Below are 17,773 nucleotides of genomic sequence, written 5' to 3' on the forward strand. Positions count from 1 at the left end.
TATGTTTATTGTAAGGCTATCGAAAATTAAGAGAGTCCCTATGTACAATACTTCTTATATAGCTACTGAACAGCGCCGCACTCGGCATAACTATGAACTAAACTTAAGGCTAAGCTATTGATTACTTATTTAAATACATATGCTTTTCGGTAGATGTCACTTTTACTTCCTAGTAATTTAGCGACATCTATTTGGTCCATAACTAATTAATGATTTGTGTTAGTTCTAGATGTTTCGCCCAGGTGGCGTATCAAGCGTCGGAAAAATAGGCAGGCATCGCTTTCTACCTATTTGTCCACCCTTGTTAAGATCTAGGTCTTAACAGCCATAATACCGCTATAAAATCTTATCAACACGGATGACATTTTTCATTAGTTTAAAGAATGGCTCGTTACTTTTATAACATTGTAAGCCTTCTCCATTTTTCATCTGAAGCGTCCGTTCCTAATTATACCCTCACTGTCGTCTTACCGAGATGACCGCCTATTCCTATAGTACTTTATTGCGGGCTCAGAGTCGTACTTTAAGGGCGGCCGCACATTTTAAGAATTTTTCTGTCAGTTGTGCGGTGTGGTATCGACGGGCGTCAGAAACTTTCTGGCAGAAAAATTCTTACAATATGCGGCCGGCCTAAGGCTCGGTTGTACAAAACCGTCTATCACCGAATTTAGCGTTCGCAATTTCTAGGCCTTAGACTGCTGCATTGCGTTGATGTTCTGTTAACTGTGGTTTATGTAACTAGCCCTACTCGTACATTGTTTTTACAAACTTTTTTTTACTTTCAATTGTTTGTTGACTAATTTGTAATGTTCTATTATATTTGTTGGGTCAAATCTTGCATGTCAAAAAAGCAAGACTCACTTGTGAGTTCAAAATTCACATAACATGAAAGTTGTATTAAAACGACATAATAATTATTTATGATGCCATCAACCAAATTTGATGATGATCACGAAACGTTCTGATGAAATAACGTTACCCTAAAAAATGCGGTAGAGATTATTAAATTATCTCGATAAAAATCTCGTTTTGTCGTGATAATAATTTTGTTTACACCACACCAACTGGTAAAGGTATACTTTGCTATTCGAAAACAGATAGCAAAATTGCATTTTATACACAAGAGTGCAAAGTAATTTCATACAAATTTTAACTTGATGTCTTAAGCTGGCTGGTAGAATTTACCTATAAATGATAATTTTGAATCATAAATATTGAATAGATTGATGGATTTGATTTAGTTTGATGTTTTATAGATCAGTATTTTATTCGTGTTGGTGTGGTGAAAAATTTTTGTGTTTCACTCGGTGGCAAAGTTTGTTTAACCTTCGTGCCTTGAAACCCTCGCGACGTTCAATATTGGAATCTTTCGCTTGCTCGGGTATCAATATTGGCACGTGCGGTTAAACAACAACTTTGCCCCCTTGTAAAACAAATAAAAAAAAAAGACAATATCTCTCGTCGGTGCAGTTCTTACCTTTCATCACATCTTAATAACCTCATTTATTTTATTTTCTGCTTGTATAGTCACTAAAACATTGGATTCGCCTACCCCCATAGCGTTATGAACAACGTCAGAGGACCCACGCATCGCTTCATTTTTCAACCCCGGCACTGCCCGTGCTCGTAATGAAAAGTAATTTCAGTTTTTCCCGGACGTTTATTAATTCTGACGCTTGTTGTAACACAGATTGGTAATTGGGACGATGCTGTCAACTTGAATTTTAGTTAAGTGGTAGGGATTAGACACTATTTTTGACTTTCACTGACTTTTTTAATGTGTTTTGAAAATGAATTGAAAAATACCACTCTGAAATTTCATCAAATTCATCATACTTATTACTTAAGACAATTTACTTTTCTCAAACATGCAATGAAATATTGTCTTTACGTTCCTTAAAATGGGCTGGGAAGTATCGCTTTTTGGGCGCAACAACTCGAGAGGACTGTAAAGGGATTTCATATTATTTTTTAGGATTTTAAATATTGTCCTTTAGAGCATTTTTTTTTATTTCATTGTATGTTTGAGAAAAGCACTATACATGCCTCGGCGTGAAAACGGATTCCCGGCCTCGTATCCCTATCCGGCCTCGCTCGCACGCTCGCTCGGCCGTATATACCCACTTGGCCGGAAATCCTCATTTTCCCGGCCTCTGATGTAATGTACTATTTGTTCATGATAAATAGTTACCAGCTATTTTACTGTTTGTTACCAACTATTTTACCCCACTTTTTTTGGATTTGGAAATTTTTATGTAGTTTCCACTCAGAATCGTGAGCTCTTTCAATTCTAATAGGAGCAAAAAAATGTCCCAAGTTTTTTTCCAATTCCGTTACTATTTTTTCATGTTACATTTTTATGACGGTAACGGAATGGAAGGTTTGAAAAATGTATCTTGAACAAATCTTGGGACAATTTTTTTCTCCTATCAGGATCGAAAGACCTCGCGATTTTGAGTATGAATCGCGTAAAAGGGTCATTCCTGAGAATTCGATTATTGATGTCATTCCAAAAAAATACGCCAAGGGAATGCCCTTGGCGTATTTTCTTTTAAACAAATTTCTTTATTTTTGTAATAATATATGAAATTATATTTAATCATAAGCATATTTATCGAATAGGCATCACTTTTAATGAATATAATCCAAAAAGCTTAGTAAAATTATCATTACCCTGTTTTAAAATCAGAGGGAATGAGAACCAGGGGAATGAGAAAAAAAGTATGTTTTTTGCCGATTTTGCAGAAACTGTAACTAATATGAAGATGGCTAAATAATCAATACATGCAGTCATTCATATACTATTATTATTACTAAATACGCTATGCTTATTGCAAGTAATACATTTTATACAAAAAATAAAGGGTAATGATAATCACAGTGAACCAAAGCCAGGAGAAATGATATATTTACCGTCATACCTCAGAACTTCTACGACTTGTCATGTCCCATCCCCGCGGTATTGGGAGCGTTACGGACGCTTATTAGGCACGGTGGGCTCAATTCCTTGAAAAGTGTTTAAGTAGGGATGTGCACGTTGCTTAGTGAGGCACCAAGGGAATGATAGCTAAGCTCCGGACAGACCTTTCATTACAGATGCTCAAGAAAATACAGTAAACACAGGCACCATTTTTTTATTGAAATCATAGACTAATGCTTTAACGATTTTAAAGCTATAGTTCATTTCAATCCCTGACTTCTTCTTTTTGTAATAGTTTATTCAAAAAAAAGACGAATGGACGCACCAGGGTAATGATGTTTCAGGTGTTTGATTATTTTTTAAGTTAATTCTACTAACCTTAAATAAAAATACATTCATGCCCCAGTTAGATAATGTGGTACTTTAATAGAAAAAAATTGTTTGATGATTATTTCAATGTTACGGGTACTTTTTTCCCGAGGACGGGGAATATTTACACTTTCAAGAATCACCCAAAAAATACCCATGTTACAAAAAAGTGGGGTGGACAACTTTAAAAAAATGGCCCAGGAACTTATAAAAAAAGTAACTAATTACGCAAAGTACAAAACATTTTTCCAGCTAAATATTTATGACTGAAAATTGCACCAATAATTTTCTTTGACAATTCGATGAAACCGATTTCTTTAATTTGCCTCATTAATGTTAGTCCAACTAGAAATTACGTTCTTCTTCTTCTTATTTTAAGAACTAATGTAGCTCTTGTCGGTGGAGTATGCGCCATATTTCCATATTCTCCGCTTTCCTCTTTAATAAAGACAATTTTCAATAATCATGCATTTTGTTTTATTTTAGTAAGTGTTAAAAAGAAGTGATGATTTTAATTAATATGACAAGGTACAGAAATCATCACTTATTTATGCCGGTGACTGCCTTTCCGCCATTCAGCTCTATTTCAGTTACCAATTCACACACGTAGGTCACAGTTTGAAATCTCTTACTGTTTACAAAACACACATGCAGATATCAATGACAACCGAACTCATTAGGGATCCCAATGCTAACCACAGAGCCGGACTCAAACACACAATATTGTATTACTACGGCTATAGTCCGGCCTTGGACGACAAAGCAACTATTCACGATTCGAATCCAATACGTATAATATTAACGAAATCCAGCGGAGCGACATTCTCGCACCGATGAGCAGCCCCTCAATATTTAAATGAAAAACCTTTCAAAGGAATAGAAATACTATATGGAAGAATTGGAAGAACTAGAAAATACGACCTGCTTTCTATAGTTTTAGGGTTGAAGAGTTGCAATGTGAGACATAAATTTAGTTCTGACGTTAATGTAGTTTCTAATGAATTACTTTTGCGCGCATTCATAAAAGTTCGTTAGGTTAAATGGTTTTGGTATCTCATTTCTCGTCAGTACGGAAGAGCGATAGAAATAGCTACTATAATGATATTATCGTAAGCGTTTGTGCATTTGAGTAAGTACCCAGAAGCGCCATCAAGGCGATATTTACATTTTCTTTTCTTTTTATGATATAGGAGGCAGGCTAGGAGACGAATTGCCTGATTGCCCACGGTCAGTTGGACAGACACCCGTAGTATTATAGGGGTTCTCTCATAAAAATATCCGACATCGTTGATACTAATTATTATCGGTCTATTTTTATTTGTATACGAACGTCTTTTATACATTTTCATCATTTCATAAATCAGTATTACTTATTAACAGCTCTTTAACTTGACCTACACTTCTAATTTAAACTTCGATCTGTTTTAATTCACGAAAAAACAAAACAATTCATCTAATCTCTCTCGTTTTCGTTGTATGGGTTATAATTCCTCAAGCGTTTTTCACATGCCGCTCAAAGTCCCCACGACAGACTAATCAGCGTCCCAAGCGATAACATTATTCCTCAAAAATCCCGGTAATAAATTAACGTCGCAACAATTCGGCGCGCATTAATCACGCGAATGTGTTCTGTGACGTCATAATGTCATCGCGGTGAAATTGTTTAAGTTTGATGATGAGCTGGCCTTGTAGCCGAATGGCATTTCTGCGATGCCAAACGCCGCAAAAATGCAATCTATCTCTATCGCTCTTTTTCAGCGGCATTTGGCGTTGCAGAAATGGTATTCGGCTACGGGGACTGTGGAGAAAATATTTATTTGTTTATTTAAAGGTTTACCAACTGTTATTTTTAAAATGAATCTTAATGCAGTTTTTACTAAAATTAAATACTTAATGTATAACTTGTTACAGGTAAACACAACATGCAAATATTTAAACCAATAAAGTCCACGAAAAGCTGACACATTTTGATCACCTTATTTCTATTGAAAAAGGAGCAAAGCGCATCCTTGAAGTTATCTGCTTAACCCTTTATAGGGCACTGGTCTCAAAAAAGACCACCCTGTATGACTATCTTTTTGTATTTTTTTCTTGTACAGAATTTTTAGGACTACAGGATGGCGATGAGGTTTGAACTCACGATTTTTTTGAGTCTTGCCCGTTACAGCAACTCACCTAAAATAGCTTATTTATGTCACCAGCAAGAAAATGCTTATGTGTATAGTTTTATTATGGATAATGCCTTGTAATTATATTCCCCATACACCAATTATTCTCAGCGTATGAAAGCATATCATATACTTACAAAGGATTTTACATAATTAAATGATGTTTGAAAAATTTGTGACACAATATTGCCATTTTATTACATGCAATATTTGTAAAGTATAGACGATGACGGGTTGCGGATGCCCATGGTACTTTCCGACTATACTTTCTTGTCATCAGGCGGTTCGTCACCTCATTTGCCTCCTACATACATACATACATACAATCACGCCTGTTTCCCAGAGGGGTAGGCAGAGACCACGGATTTCCATTTACTACGATCCTGACAAATCACTTTCGCTTCACACACTTTCATAACGTTTCTCATACACGCTCGTCGGTTTCGAGTACTTCTGACCTGGCCTTTTTGCAATATTTGCCTCCTATTATCATAAAAATATATGTTAATGTGATTATATCTGCTAGCCAGCTAGCCTGGCTACGGTGACGATCGCTTGCGTTACGAGCACGAAACGCTTCGTATATTTTTTATCATTCCCAATTGGGACAGTGATAGGTGACAAGCCTTTAGTTCTCTATGGGACGTTAACGAATGTCTTGCCCAGGCCCGTAGCCATGACAACAATTTTGTCGCTCCGCATCATATCGTAATTCTCTCTCTGCAGTCTCTATCGCTCTTTCGTATTGATGCTAGTGTAGTAGTTGCGTACCGTCACAATTTCAATTTCAGAAAAAAAGGGTTAGTATATGTAGGTCTTAAAATTAGGCTACTAAATGTTCCACCTTTATCCGCTATCTCAAGACAGCAGACAGTAGGTATAAACGTAGAAGGACGACTCAGTAGCTCTCCGGCAGCTGTGACTGTGACGCGAAACTTACCTACTGCGTTCGAAAGCACGCGGTTGAACAAAATTACTATAAATGTTAATTGACTTCGTCCAAAGTAAGATATTGTTATCTAATACTATTAACTAAAGTATTAGTATAAAATACAAAAAATATCATTATTCATATTATTCTTATCCACGTTTATCCAAATCCGCTTGCATGTGTTGCGTACGTAGGTACACAATGCGCTTTTGTGTGCACACCGCGCGGAGTTAGTACTTAGTTTGTTAAAATAGTTTATTACTGGTTTATATTTAATTGTGGTATCGTTCAGCGTAAAGACAACGATTGTATTCTTGGCTAGAGGCTCTGAAACGCTAGTTATCGTCTGTACACTTCACACTTGATCGCGTCCGCTCCATGTGGATGCTCCGATTTATCTCACAGTTTACTTGAGAAAACATAAAACGCTTTGAAAAATATTACGGATTGTTTTTTTTCGTATTTGATAACTGGTATAACTATTGGGTAGTTTAGGTACTAGTTCTTAAAGAAGTAACTACCTATTTATGTTGACAGCGGTGTTAAAAATTATATTTTCCGGTATCGCATATTCTATTTCAATGAATGGTGCTAAATTTTACCTTTTGATAATTGATTCTGAGTCTAAAAATTTAGTTAGCTTATAACCAAGTTTTTATGCATTTTTGTCTAAGTATGTGCGTTTTCATATTATCCGATCCGATATCGGATGTGGGACCGATATAAAACATTTAAGCTGCCATCTTTGATTTTTGCCTTTGAAATTCTTCTGACATCCGATATCGGATCGGATAATGTGAAAACGCACGCACAAATTGATATGACTTCAAATATTGAGTATACGTCGTATATAATAAAGTATTCGTTGTATAGTACTTAAAAAAAGTCTCAAAAACAAGACTAATCATGGGGCAACGATCATTTTATACATTTAGGTATCTTTACCCTTATTCCTTTCTCAAAAGATAAGTGTGCAACGTTAAACATTGATCAGATTTAAAAGAGGATATTCTCAAATAACCTGATCACAAAAACGAGCCACAGATAATCCAAAGAAACCCGAAATATGGCCCAAATATCATTGACGACTTCTGTATCCTTTTCATCTTTACAGCGGAACGAATGGAAAAAGCTTTACAATTTCTTGCGAGCGCGATGGCTGGTCTTTCATTCGTTCAGTCGTGCCATTCGCTCACTCCCCATAATTGGCGGTGCCGCAGAATGAAAAAAAAGAACGCAACCTAATTGCGAGCCGGGCTTTTAGGCTAAGGCCAGGAAATGGGCGGTTTAGGAAGGTCCTGGAATCAGCGGATATAGATAAAAATGTTTCTTATCCCTTTACCGCATATTGTTCCATATTTTGCCGTTATAAAGTCTGCTCTACTGACAGCTATAGTTCACATGCTGTAAAAGGTTAAGTACAGTTACTTTAGTAATTGCACCAACTAGCGTCATTCGTCAAATCTGCTGTGTTAAAATTAAAAACTGTTTATAATTCTTATAATTAACAACTAGGTACAGCATCTTGAGGCCGTTGTCGGAGAGGTTTGACTGCCAGTATCTGAACCATTGTCACATGATTCACATGCTGGTGGCAAAGTCCTCATGGACTACTCGTATTGAAAATTTAATTAAGTTAATTTTTAATCATGATAATTGTAAGTTAGGTCTAATTGTATGATAATTTAATGCATTGTAAATTTTATTTTTATTGTGATCTTATGTTATTGTAATGTACAAATTATTATCTTAAGTTAATCGCTGGATAAATAAATGAAATGAAATGAGATTAATAAATCATACTGTTTTAATACAAACACCCACCAATTTTGGTTATATTATGTATAAACTAATATTCTATAACATATATTTTTTTCAAAAACATTCACTTGGATCAACATTACCAAAATGAAGCAGACTTATGATATACCATACATTTATTGGACTTGATATGGCTAACTACAAGAATCTAATAAAAATAACATAAGAGCATCGTCAAAATAAAATGTCTATATTACAAACAGGAACACATCTAACTGGCCATCAGTAGGTCTTACTATGTCAATGTTAATTAGGTCTACCGATGGTCAGTTCAGTTAAGTTTGTGGTTGATGGTATGGTACAACGTACAACATAGATTAATGTCGCCAGATGTATTAATTAATACTAATCGTCATCACTATCCGTGTCAATCGTTACAATGAAGCCTTCATTTTGGAAAAGGGAACTGAGCCTTTCATTGGGGCGTGGAATTTTAGATAAATATCTGCCGTGTGACAGATAGTAAATCACAGCCGCCACATGCGAACAACAGCCCACAGTTCTCAAGCCATTGGCACATTCACAACAATACTGTTGTATTGTGTGAATGCCTTCAGCTTCAGGATCATATTTTAAAAAACATCTGTACACCTTTTTAGAAATGTGTCGTGACTGAACCTGTATTTTTAATAACTTCGTTTGATCTTTAACGTATGCCATTTTGAAAGTACCGTTTTCATCTAAAAGCTCAGCTAAATATGAAATTGCTTGTCCTAACTGGTAGCTACCAGTGAACAATAACTTTAATTCAGGCTCTGATAATTGGGGGAAATCGGTAATGTTATTGGATGAGAACATTTGGAAGGGTAGTTTCTTTCGCAACCAGCCTTTTTGTTCTACTTCCGCTGCTAAAAGGTTTTCTGAATAGTTTTTCGATATCATTTGTTCGTAAATCTCATTAGACATGTGAATGTCAGAAGTTAACGGCTTGCCAAAAAGATTTAATAGATATGAAGCAATTCTATATAAGCTTTTTATTTTGGGAAGCATTTTGTTGTCTAATGTTTGGTCAAGCAGTTTATATCTTTGTTTTAGGGCACCGTGTTTTGCTTCTACAACCCAACGAATTTTAGTAACACTTCGGGACTCGTTAGCCTCTTGAGCTGTTAATTGTTTCCTTTTACCTTTGATTGGGGGCATCATAACTTTAAATCCTTTTGATTCCAGCAAAGGAACGACATCCCGAAATCCTCTATCGAGAACAAATATGTCGTCACTTTGTACAAGGTTACTCATGCTATCAATGATTTTACGCATTATACTAGCATCATTTTCATTCGCATGGTAAGGCCCCAACATGTCCACAATGAAGCCATCTGACGTACAGATTGTAAATGGTTTACATAAATGGGTCTTTTTCTGGCCAGAGTATGACTTGCGTTGGTACTCGTTATTATTACTCTTTTGATGGTAAGCATAGGTACCATCAAAAATTAGAATCAAGGTATTTGTGGCTTTAAATATTTTAATGGCAAGATCGGTTGTGCGGTTCTCAATTAACCATTGTCTGCTAAGTGTATTTATCCCAAACTCATACGGAAGGACATCTGTTTCAAATGACTGAATTACGCTCGCTACGTAATCGGAAACAGCTTGTTCTCTCGAGAGCTGTAACATTGTTGAAATTAATTTATTGCTACTACCAGTACGTAATTTTACTAAAAAAACTATAATTGCTTGTAAAGTACTACGCTGCATGCTGTTTCGTAAGCTAACCAATTTATTTCGAATGACATCAATTTCGTTCCATGTAAAGCCTGTTAAAACTTTTAAATCATTATCTGCGAGTGCTCTACTTTGTATCTTATCAAATACATTTAATTGCGTTTGAACAGCCAAAGACTCAAAGAGTTCCGATATCTCTAATACATTAATTGTGGATGTGTTCGAATAAATTACAATCTTATTTAAATCGTCCTGATAAAACTGGCCATTTATGATGTGTGAAGGACAACATCTGTTATCTGTAGGTATATATATTTTTCTCTGAATGTATGCCTGTAGTCTAGCTTTTTTAGGTATTTTTTGTAGGTTTACCAAGTTAGAGCAAATACAACAACAGCGGTGTGTAGATATAGTTCTTTGGATTGGTAACTCAACGGATTCAACACAAATGGGATTATTCAGATGAACAGAGAAGGTTGGGTCTTCATCTTCGCTGCTGATTTCAAGGTCTGTATTCGCATCGACCACTGGTGTTTTTTTACGATAGGCTTTAGTTCGACAGGATCCACAAATAGAATCACCAATACTGAAACTCTGTACTAATGAAATAGAAAAGAAATCGACGTCTGCAGGTGTATGTAACATTTTCTTCTTACCTGATATTTTACAGTATTGTTTCTTACAGCTGTCGCATCTACGATTAATTGTCGACATTTAAATAGATTATTATGTTAAATTATTATTCAAACAAACACAACACCTCTACTTGAGTGATAGCATATATACTGAAGTACTTGAATTACAAATTAACAGGTATCCTATCTATTTTCCTACGCATTAAATATTGTCCTCTACATAAAACAACTTTCCTGCACAGAACTGACAAAATAATTCTTTGTATTCCACAATATAGCGTCTATAACCATCACTCTGTCGATGAAACTTGCAATGCGAGCATTGGTCAAGCAAAACAATTCCTTCTTCTTCCAGAAACACATCGCCAAACGACATAACTTCCAAAAACAGTGTTCTGAGCATATTTGTTGGAAGCTGTACTTGCTCGAAATATATGTTTTTTAATATTTCTACCTAAAAAGCAATATTTGTATCATTATTAATTGTAACTGTTAACGACCAGAGAGTTAATAAGTTTAATAACATAGGTACTCGGTTACTCTTACTATAAAGTCAGTCAACATAGGTACGTGTAATCGCCAAATTAATCATATGGCTATGATTGATTTAACGTACCTACATATTTGTTCAGAATTTACTTATATTATTATTGTATAAAACAAACAATTTTTTCCTCTTTATATAATAGTATAGATTGTTTTAAACCAAACAAAATTGTGTAACACACATAAGTTATCGTACAAAGAACTTAAAAAGAAGTGTGCTTACGTTTTCCTCTACGGACAGCAGGTTTTTTTCTATATAATCGATCGCATATTTGCGTAGCCGTTCGCTGATATTACTAAGAACGTAATAATGTAACGATCTTGGAGATTTGGAGAATATTTTGCGGATAATCTCCTTTTTTTCCATTGCAAAACTAATATTTAACGGAACAGAACTCCTTAATAAGCCGCGTTTCCCGCCTTTTTTATTTTTTAATTTCGTGACGTGACACCAACTAAGCCGCATACAGCCAATAAAAATATGAGTTATTCCTTTTGAGCAATTTGTCACGTTCGAAATTCAAATTCGTACAGAGCGGCGGAAGATCCGGGACCGGGCGAATTCTCCCTGCACATACACATGGTACTTTTACCCTGTTGATCCAAGTGAATGTTTTTGAAAAAAATATATGTTATAGAATATTAGTTTATACATAATATAACCAAAATTGGTGGGTGTCCCTATCACGGAAATATAAAAAAAATTTTTTTGAAAACTTTAAACTGAAAATTTCACTACTTATAAAGATATTTGGAAATTAATTTTTTTTAAATAATGCATCTTTATTGCTTACATAATGTGTGTAAGTTACAAAAAAATCGGTTTTGTAGTTTAGATAAAAAAAAATTAAAACCAATTTTCGATTTTTTTAATTTTCTCAAAAACCTGCAGCAATTAGGGTGTTTTTTTTTTATGAAAAAGCATCTTTCATTTGGGTTTATAAATTGGCAAAACGGCAATCGATTTGGCTTCTGGGGCCAATGTCCCATACAAACACGGCTATACCCTTTATCGCACAGGGTCTTTTACCTGCACGAGTTATTAAAGTTGATCTAATAGTACACGTCAATATAGACGAAGAAAATGCACTTAACGACTGGAACACAGTGCATTCAAACCTTGGAGTTTTCAAGTAAACGAAATTTTAGCTATAAAAATAAAACGCTAAAATTTTTGTCATTATCAAGTTTTTTAATTTTAAAATTTAGCCCATCAATTTCACTCGAAGGTACTGTGTTTACTTTCGATTCCGTTCTCCGCTCTTTCGCTGGCCCGCCATTACGTCTCCGTAAAAGGACGATACTTGTGAATGACAAATTAGAGCTTGCCGAGCGCAAAATTGCGCCCTCAGAATATTTTATTGAATTTCGTAATTTTTTAACGTAGCCCTGTCCCGTTTATTATTACCGATGAATAGATCTAGGGTCTTATTATATAGCTTTCGAGGTTTTGTCTCCAGGCCCTGAGTTAATAAGAAAGGGACGATTTTATATAAGCTGACATAAAACAGATCTGAATAACATTTTATTCAGATCTGTTTAATATTTCTGAGGTAATATCGTTCGGCGTTTATTATTGGATTGGATTGAGGCAATCTTGAGGTATTTTGTTGACCAGATTTTTTTACTTTAATAATTCTGAATCAAAGAATAATCAAAATATAATTCCGTATACAATATCACTGCTTGTGATTGAAGTTTACGATACGTTTATGACTGAAGAGACATTACTTCTGAAACTGACTGATGCGATTTATCGTACTTTGATATACTTTTCGACGTTGTTAAAATTAGATTACATCGAACTTTCATGACTCGTGTTTTTCATTTATAGTACTGCTCAAAGTACTATATCGTCACTACATACATACATACATACAATCACGCCTGGGTGGCTAGCCGAATGGTACAATCGCTCACGAAACGCTCACGAAACGAAGCGCTAGTAGATATCTATCTCTATCGCGCTTGCGTATTGGCGCGACAGAGCCAGCGGCGTATCGCTTTCGTTTGGCGTCGGAGAAATGCCATTCGGCTACGGGGCCTGCCGGCGTATCATGCTTCCAATTTTATCACTTATCCACCTGGATAAAGCATCCGTCACGCTTTAGCAAGTATGTCAGTGTGAGAGTGACAGATGTCTTATCCACGTGGATAAGTGATAAAATTGGCAGCGTGATACGCCGGCTGTTTCCCTTATAGGGATAGGCAGAGCACATGCAACTGCTAAAGTTACAGTGCCACTCTTGGTAAAATAAGGGGTTGAAAGAAAACGAAACTGTGACATTGCAGTGACAGGTTGCAAGCCTCTCGCCTACGCCACAATTTACACCATATCGTCACTACTTTTAAAAAATCTCGTATCTCACGCTGCTTCTCAAAGTTAAAACGCAGTAAGTCTATATACATTCCATACATACTTACTGCAATTTTCTTTTCATTGGCAGACGAAGATACAAGTTTTTTTAAAAGTAGTGACGATATTTACATTTGTTACAATCTGAATCTTTATTTACTATCTTCACTTCTTTAGAACATCCATAAACAAGTCATAATCATACCTAAACGAAACAGAACAACTCTAAAAATTAAATTAAGTTATTTTCATAGTAAATAATTTAATTGATATTTTTAAGTAGTCATACTACTATTTATAGATACTATAAACTTAAAATTAATGTTATATACAAAGAAAAACTGACCAGGGCCTCCAAGTGTCCCGAGCTGGAATTGAACCAGCGTCGTCCGTTGCCATATATATTAAAGAAAAAACGACGGACACCATTAGTGACGAAGGCCGGATTCGAACCGGCGTCTTTAGCAATTTGGGCTAACGCCATGAACCCATACACACCTCTACATACGTTACGACGTCCATATCATCATCCTCCTTGCGTTATCCCGCCATTTGCCACGGCTAATTGGAGCCTGGGGTCCGCTTTGACAACTAATCCCAAGATTTGGAGTAGGCACTAGTTTTTTAAGAAAACGACTGCTATCCTGACCTTCCAACCCGAAGGGTAAACTAGACCTTATTTGAATTAGTCCGGTTTCCTCGCGAAGTTTTCCTTCACCGAAAAGCGACTGGCAAATATCAAATGACATTTCGCACATAAATTCCGAAAAATTCATTGGTGCGAGCCGGGGTTCGAACCCGCGACCGCCGGAACGAAAGTCGCACGTACTTACCGCTAGGCTACCAGCGCGTCACATACATTACTACGTACCTATTCACACAAAATCTTTATCCACAGGAAATCGAGCACTGCTACTACCACGGCACAGTGAAAGACTACCCGGGCGCGTCGGCGGCGTTCCACACGTGCAACGGCGTTTCTGGCGTCATACACATCGGGAACGAGACCTTCGTGATACACCCCTTCTATGGAGGAGATCTCTCGGTCAGTGCCGTAGCAATAAGACTTTTATTTACTTATATAATATATTTATCGGTGATTTCGATATGAGACACTAGCAAAACTACACATTACTAAAAAACTTACCGTTGCGATGATGTTTCTGGCGTGGCGTCATACAACATCGGAAATGAGACCTTTGTGATACACCCCTTCTACGGAGGAGATCTCTCGGTCAGTGCCGTAGCAATAAGACTTTTATTTATATATATTTATCGGTGATTTCGATATGAGACAACATTGCTAAAAAACTTACCGTTGCGATGATGTTTCTGGCGTCATACAACATCGGGAATGAGACCTTCGTGATACACTTCTACGAGAAGAGGCTTTATTTTTAATTATAGTTTTTAGGTATGTTGACGGGCGGTATTACTTTGAACTAATTCGCATCGACACAAATTTTATTAGGAATTCTCTCGGTCAGTGTCGGGGCGATGAGTTTAATAATTTCATTGCAAACTCGTAAAACTAGGTTCAGAAATAAACAAAATAACGATAAATGAAAGAGTTTTATCGTTATTTTGTTCATTTCTGAACCTGAACGTAATACATTAAAGTCAACAGAACCTTACATGTAATACCTACTCATAAATCATAAATGAAATAAATTATGAACAAAAGTGGAAGTCAAACCCTAAATGCTTAATAAATTAATTAAACCTGGCTTTCCAGAAACAAATTGAAGTTTAAACCGAAGCCTACCATCCGTTACTGTCTTTCCAAATCGCAGTGAACATTCGTTAATTATCCACCAAAATGTTGGCTAAAATCCCGGAATAAGCCGATATCAACTAATTAACGTGGCCGAGTATAAATCAAAGGGTTATAAATGTATTTTTCCGGCTGTAACTCGTATATCATGGGCCTTTGGCTTAATTAAGTTAGCCAGTAAAATACGCACTGCGTACGAACAAGGGTTGCTAAGTCGATGTTCGAAATTGTCGCAGTCGAGCTAAAATGGCCGGTCCTCATCATCAATGGCCACAGTATTTTTAGTAGATGATTGTTGCAGCACTTGTAGGTTTATGGGAAGTATTATTCTGTGGTTTATGGGTTACCACAACATTTTCGATGGCGATATAGCCCTATAGCAGCACGGCATATCTTGCCACAACGATCGCATATAAAACGTTAGCCTGCTGGAGGTGGTAAACAACGACGAAGGCCGGTTCTAACTACTAAAAAAACCGGCCAAGAGCGTGTCGGGCCACGCTCAGTGTAGGGTTCCGTAGTTTTCCGTATTTTTCTCAAAAACTAATACTCAACCTATCAAGTTGAAAACAATTTTCCTAGAAAGTCTTTATAAAGTTCAACTTTTGTGATTTTTTTCATATTTTTTAAACTTATGGTTCAAAAGTTAGAGGGGGGGAGGACACACTTTTTTTTCCTTTAGGAGCGATTATTTCCGAAAATATGAATATTATTTAAAAACGATTTTAGTAAACCGTTATTCATTTTTAAATACTATATGTCCACACGTTAGGATTGCAATGAAAAAAAATCACTTTACGTGTAGGGGGGGGGGGGACACTTAACACTGACAATTCTGTACCTATTTCTGGGTTGATAAGTAACATAGTTAATCCGCGTCAGTTTCACTTTATTGAATAGGCATTGAGCAGCGAATGTGTCACTGTCGGGCGACAATTGTCACTATTGTGAAACCGGCCACTAGAAGCATTTATTTGGTTTTTGAATTACAGTTGTCAGTTATAGCCGTTATAGGTAATTAATCAGAGAAAACACACAAAATTAATAACTTCTGAAATGAGAGACTAAAGTTAAATTCGTTTTGATGACTAAAATAGACGGGTAACTATTTAACTAGTCAACTCCAACATACACTCTACCCTTGGCAAGTTCTATTTGTGTATACCTAAACTACATTTGTATACATACATATATTATATACCGAAATAGACTTTCTGGTTTAAAGCAACGTGTACATAAATTCCGTATTATAATTACCTGTGCGAGTTTGTAACTACAATTTAGACTAAATTGAGTTCACTAGCTGATAATTTTGGTGTTGTACTGAGATTGCATGAATATAGAGGGGGTACAGTCAGCAAGGAAAGCAGCGGATCAAATAACGATTCAATAGTAATCAAAAACTGGCAACGTCGTATTAAGTTTCATGTCGTCCCGTTTTCTCACACATGTTTGAGACGGATGACACTATAAAGTTGCCACTTCTTAATTTCTATTCTTTTTGGTCCGACTGTAACTGTAAGCGCTAAGCAGAAAGAGATGTATTACAGAATGGTCATACATAGAAAAAAACCTATGGAATTTGTGATCACGAACGGTACAGATTTATCAATATTTTGAATATTTATCCAGAATGTCAGATACTTTTGGTGCGTTGATTCATCGGCTACTATTGATGGTGACTGAACCTACAGTCAGCCACAAAGCTATGAATACAGCTAAAGTGCCAAAAATATGTATACAGAACTTTGTTGCCTGTACATTAAGGTGTGTATATTTATATATTTGGCACTTTATCAAACTGTCCTGCAGTTTGGCAGAAGATTTAATATTGTTAGAAAGGAATAAACCCTTTCTAACAATATTAAATCTTCTGCCAAACTGAGACTTTGAGAATAAACGATTTTTTTTTGTCTGTATTCATAGCTTGGTTGCTGACTGTACTTACTGACGCGTAACTGTGTGGTACTGGTTGGAAATAATTAAACCTGTGGTTATTGGTGATTTGCCGATTGAAGCACTGATGGAATATAGGTTACCCGCATTTTCACTAAATTTACAGTATGGTCTATAAAAAAATAGTCATGATTTTATGATCAAGGCGATGAATACTTACTTTTATGAAACGTTTTTAGCTGTCTGTTAAAAAAAAATTCTAATGATACCTATTCAAATCCCACTTATATAAAAATCACGCCAAAGGCTTTAGATAGATACAATATAGATCAGATTTTCCAAAATAAGTGACGTTTCTGGTAACAATAACATAATAATTGAGAGTGAGATTCGATTGACATTTTACCACAACTAGAATATGCCCGTTTTATGTAAAGGATTTTAAAATAACTTTCTATTATAATATAGACAATTCTACCTACCTTTTGGGAGCTAAATTGATGATCAAGGATCGTAACAATTGTCTTGAATGACTGAAAACAATAATATAACATTATTCTATTTACCCTCAATGCTCTTAATTCTAAAACTACAAATCAAGCCGTTTCCGTCTTAAAACAACTCTATTAAGGCTCACAATCAAATGATTCCTTAATAAAATTAAGTACTCGTTTATATAACCTCATATTCAT

The 17,773-nt window shown here is 35.8% G+C and overlaps 1 protein-coding gene across 1 annotated transcript in view; it reads left to right on the forward strand.

Moving 5' to 3' along the window:
- LOC125227776 (disintegrin and metalloproteinase domain-containing protein 22) overlaps nt 1-17,773 on the forward strand; it is a 670,866-nt gene that overhangs the window by 456,502 nt on the left and 196,591 nt on the right. Inside the window, exon 7 of the mRNA XM_048132103.1 lies at nt 14,310-14,456. Within this exon, the coding sequence (XP_047988060.1) occupies nt 14,310-14,456 (147 nt within the window). The remainder of the gene's footprint in view (nt 1-14,309; nt 14,457-17,773) is intronic.

The sequence above is a fragment of the Leguminivora glycinivorella genome, chromosome 7 (genome assembly GCF_023078275.1).
Source record: "Leguminivora glycinivorella isolate SPB_JAAS2020 chromosome 7, LegGlyc_1.1, whole genome shotgun sequence".
NCBI classification, from domain to species: domain Eukaryota; kingdom Metazoa; phylum Arthropoda; class Insecta; order Lepidoptera; family Tortricidae; genus Leguminivora; species Leguminivora glycinivorella.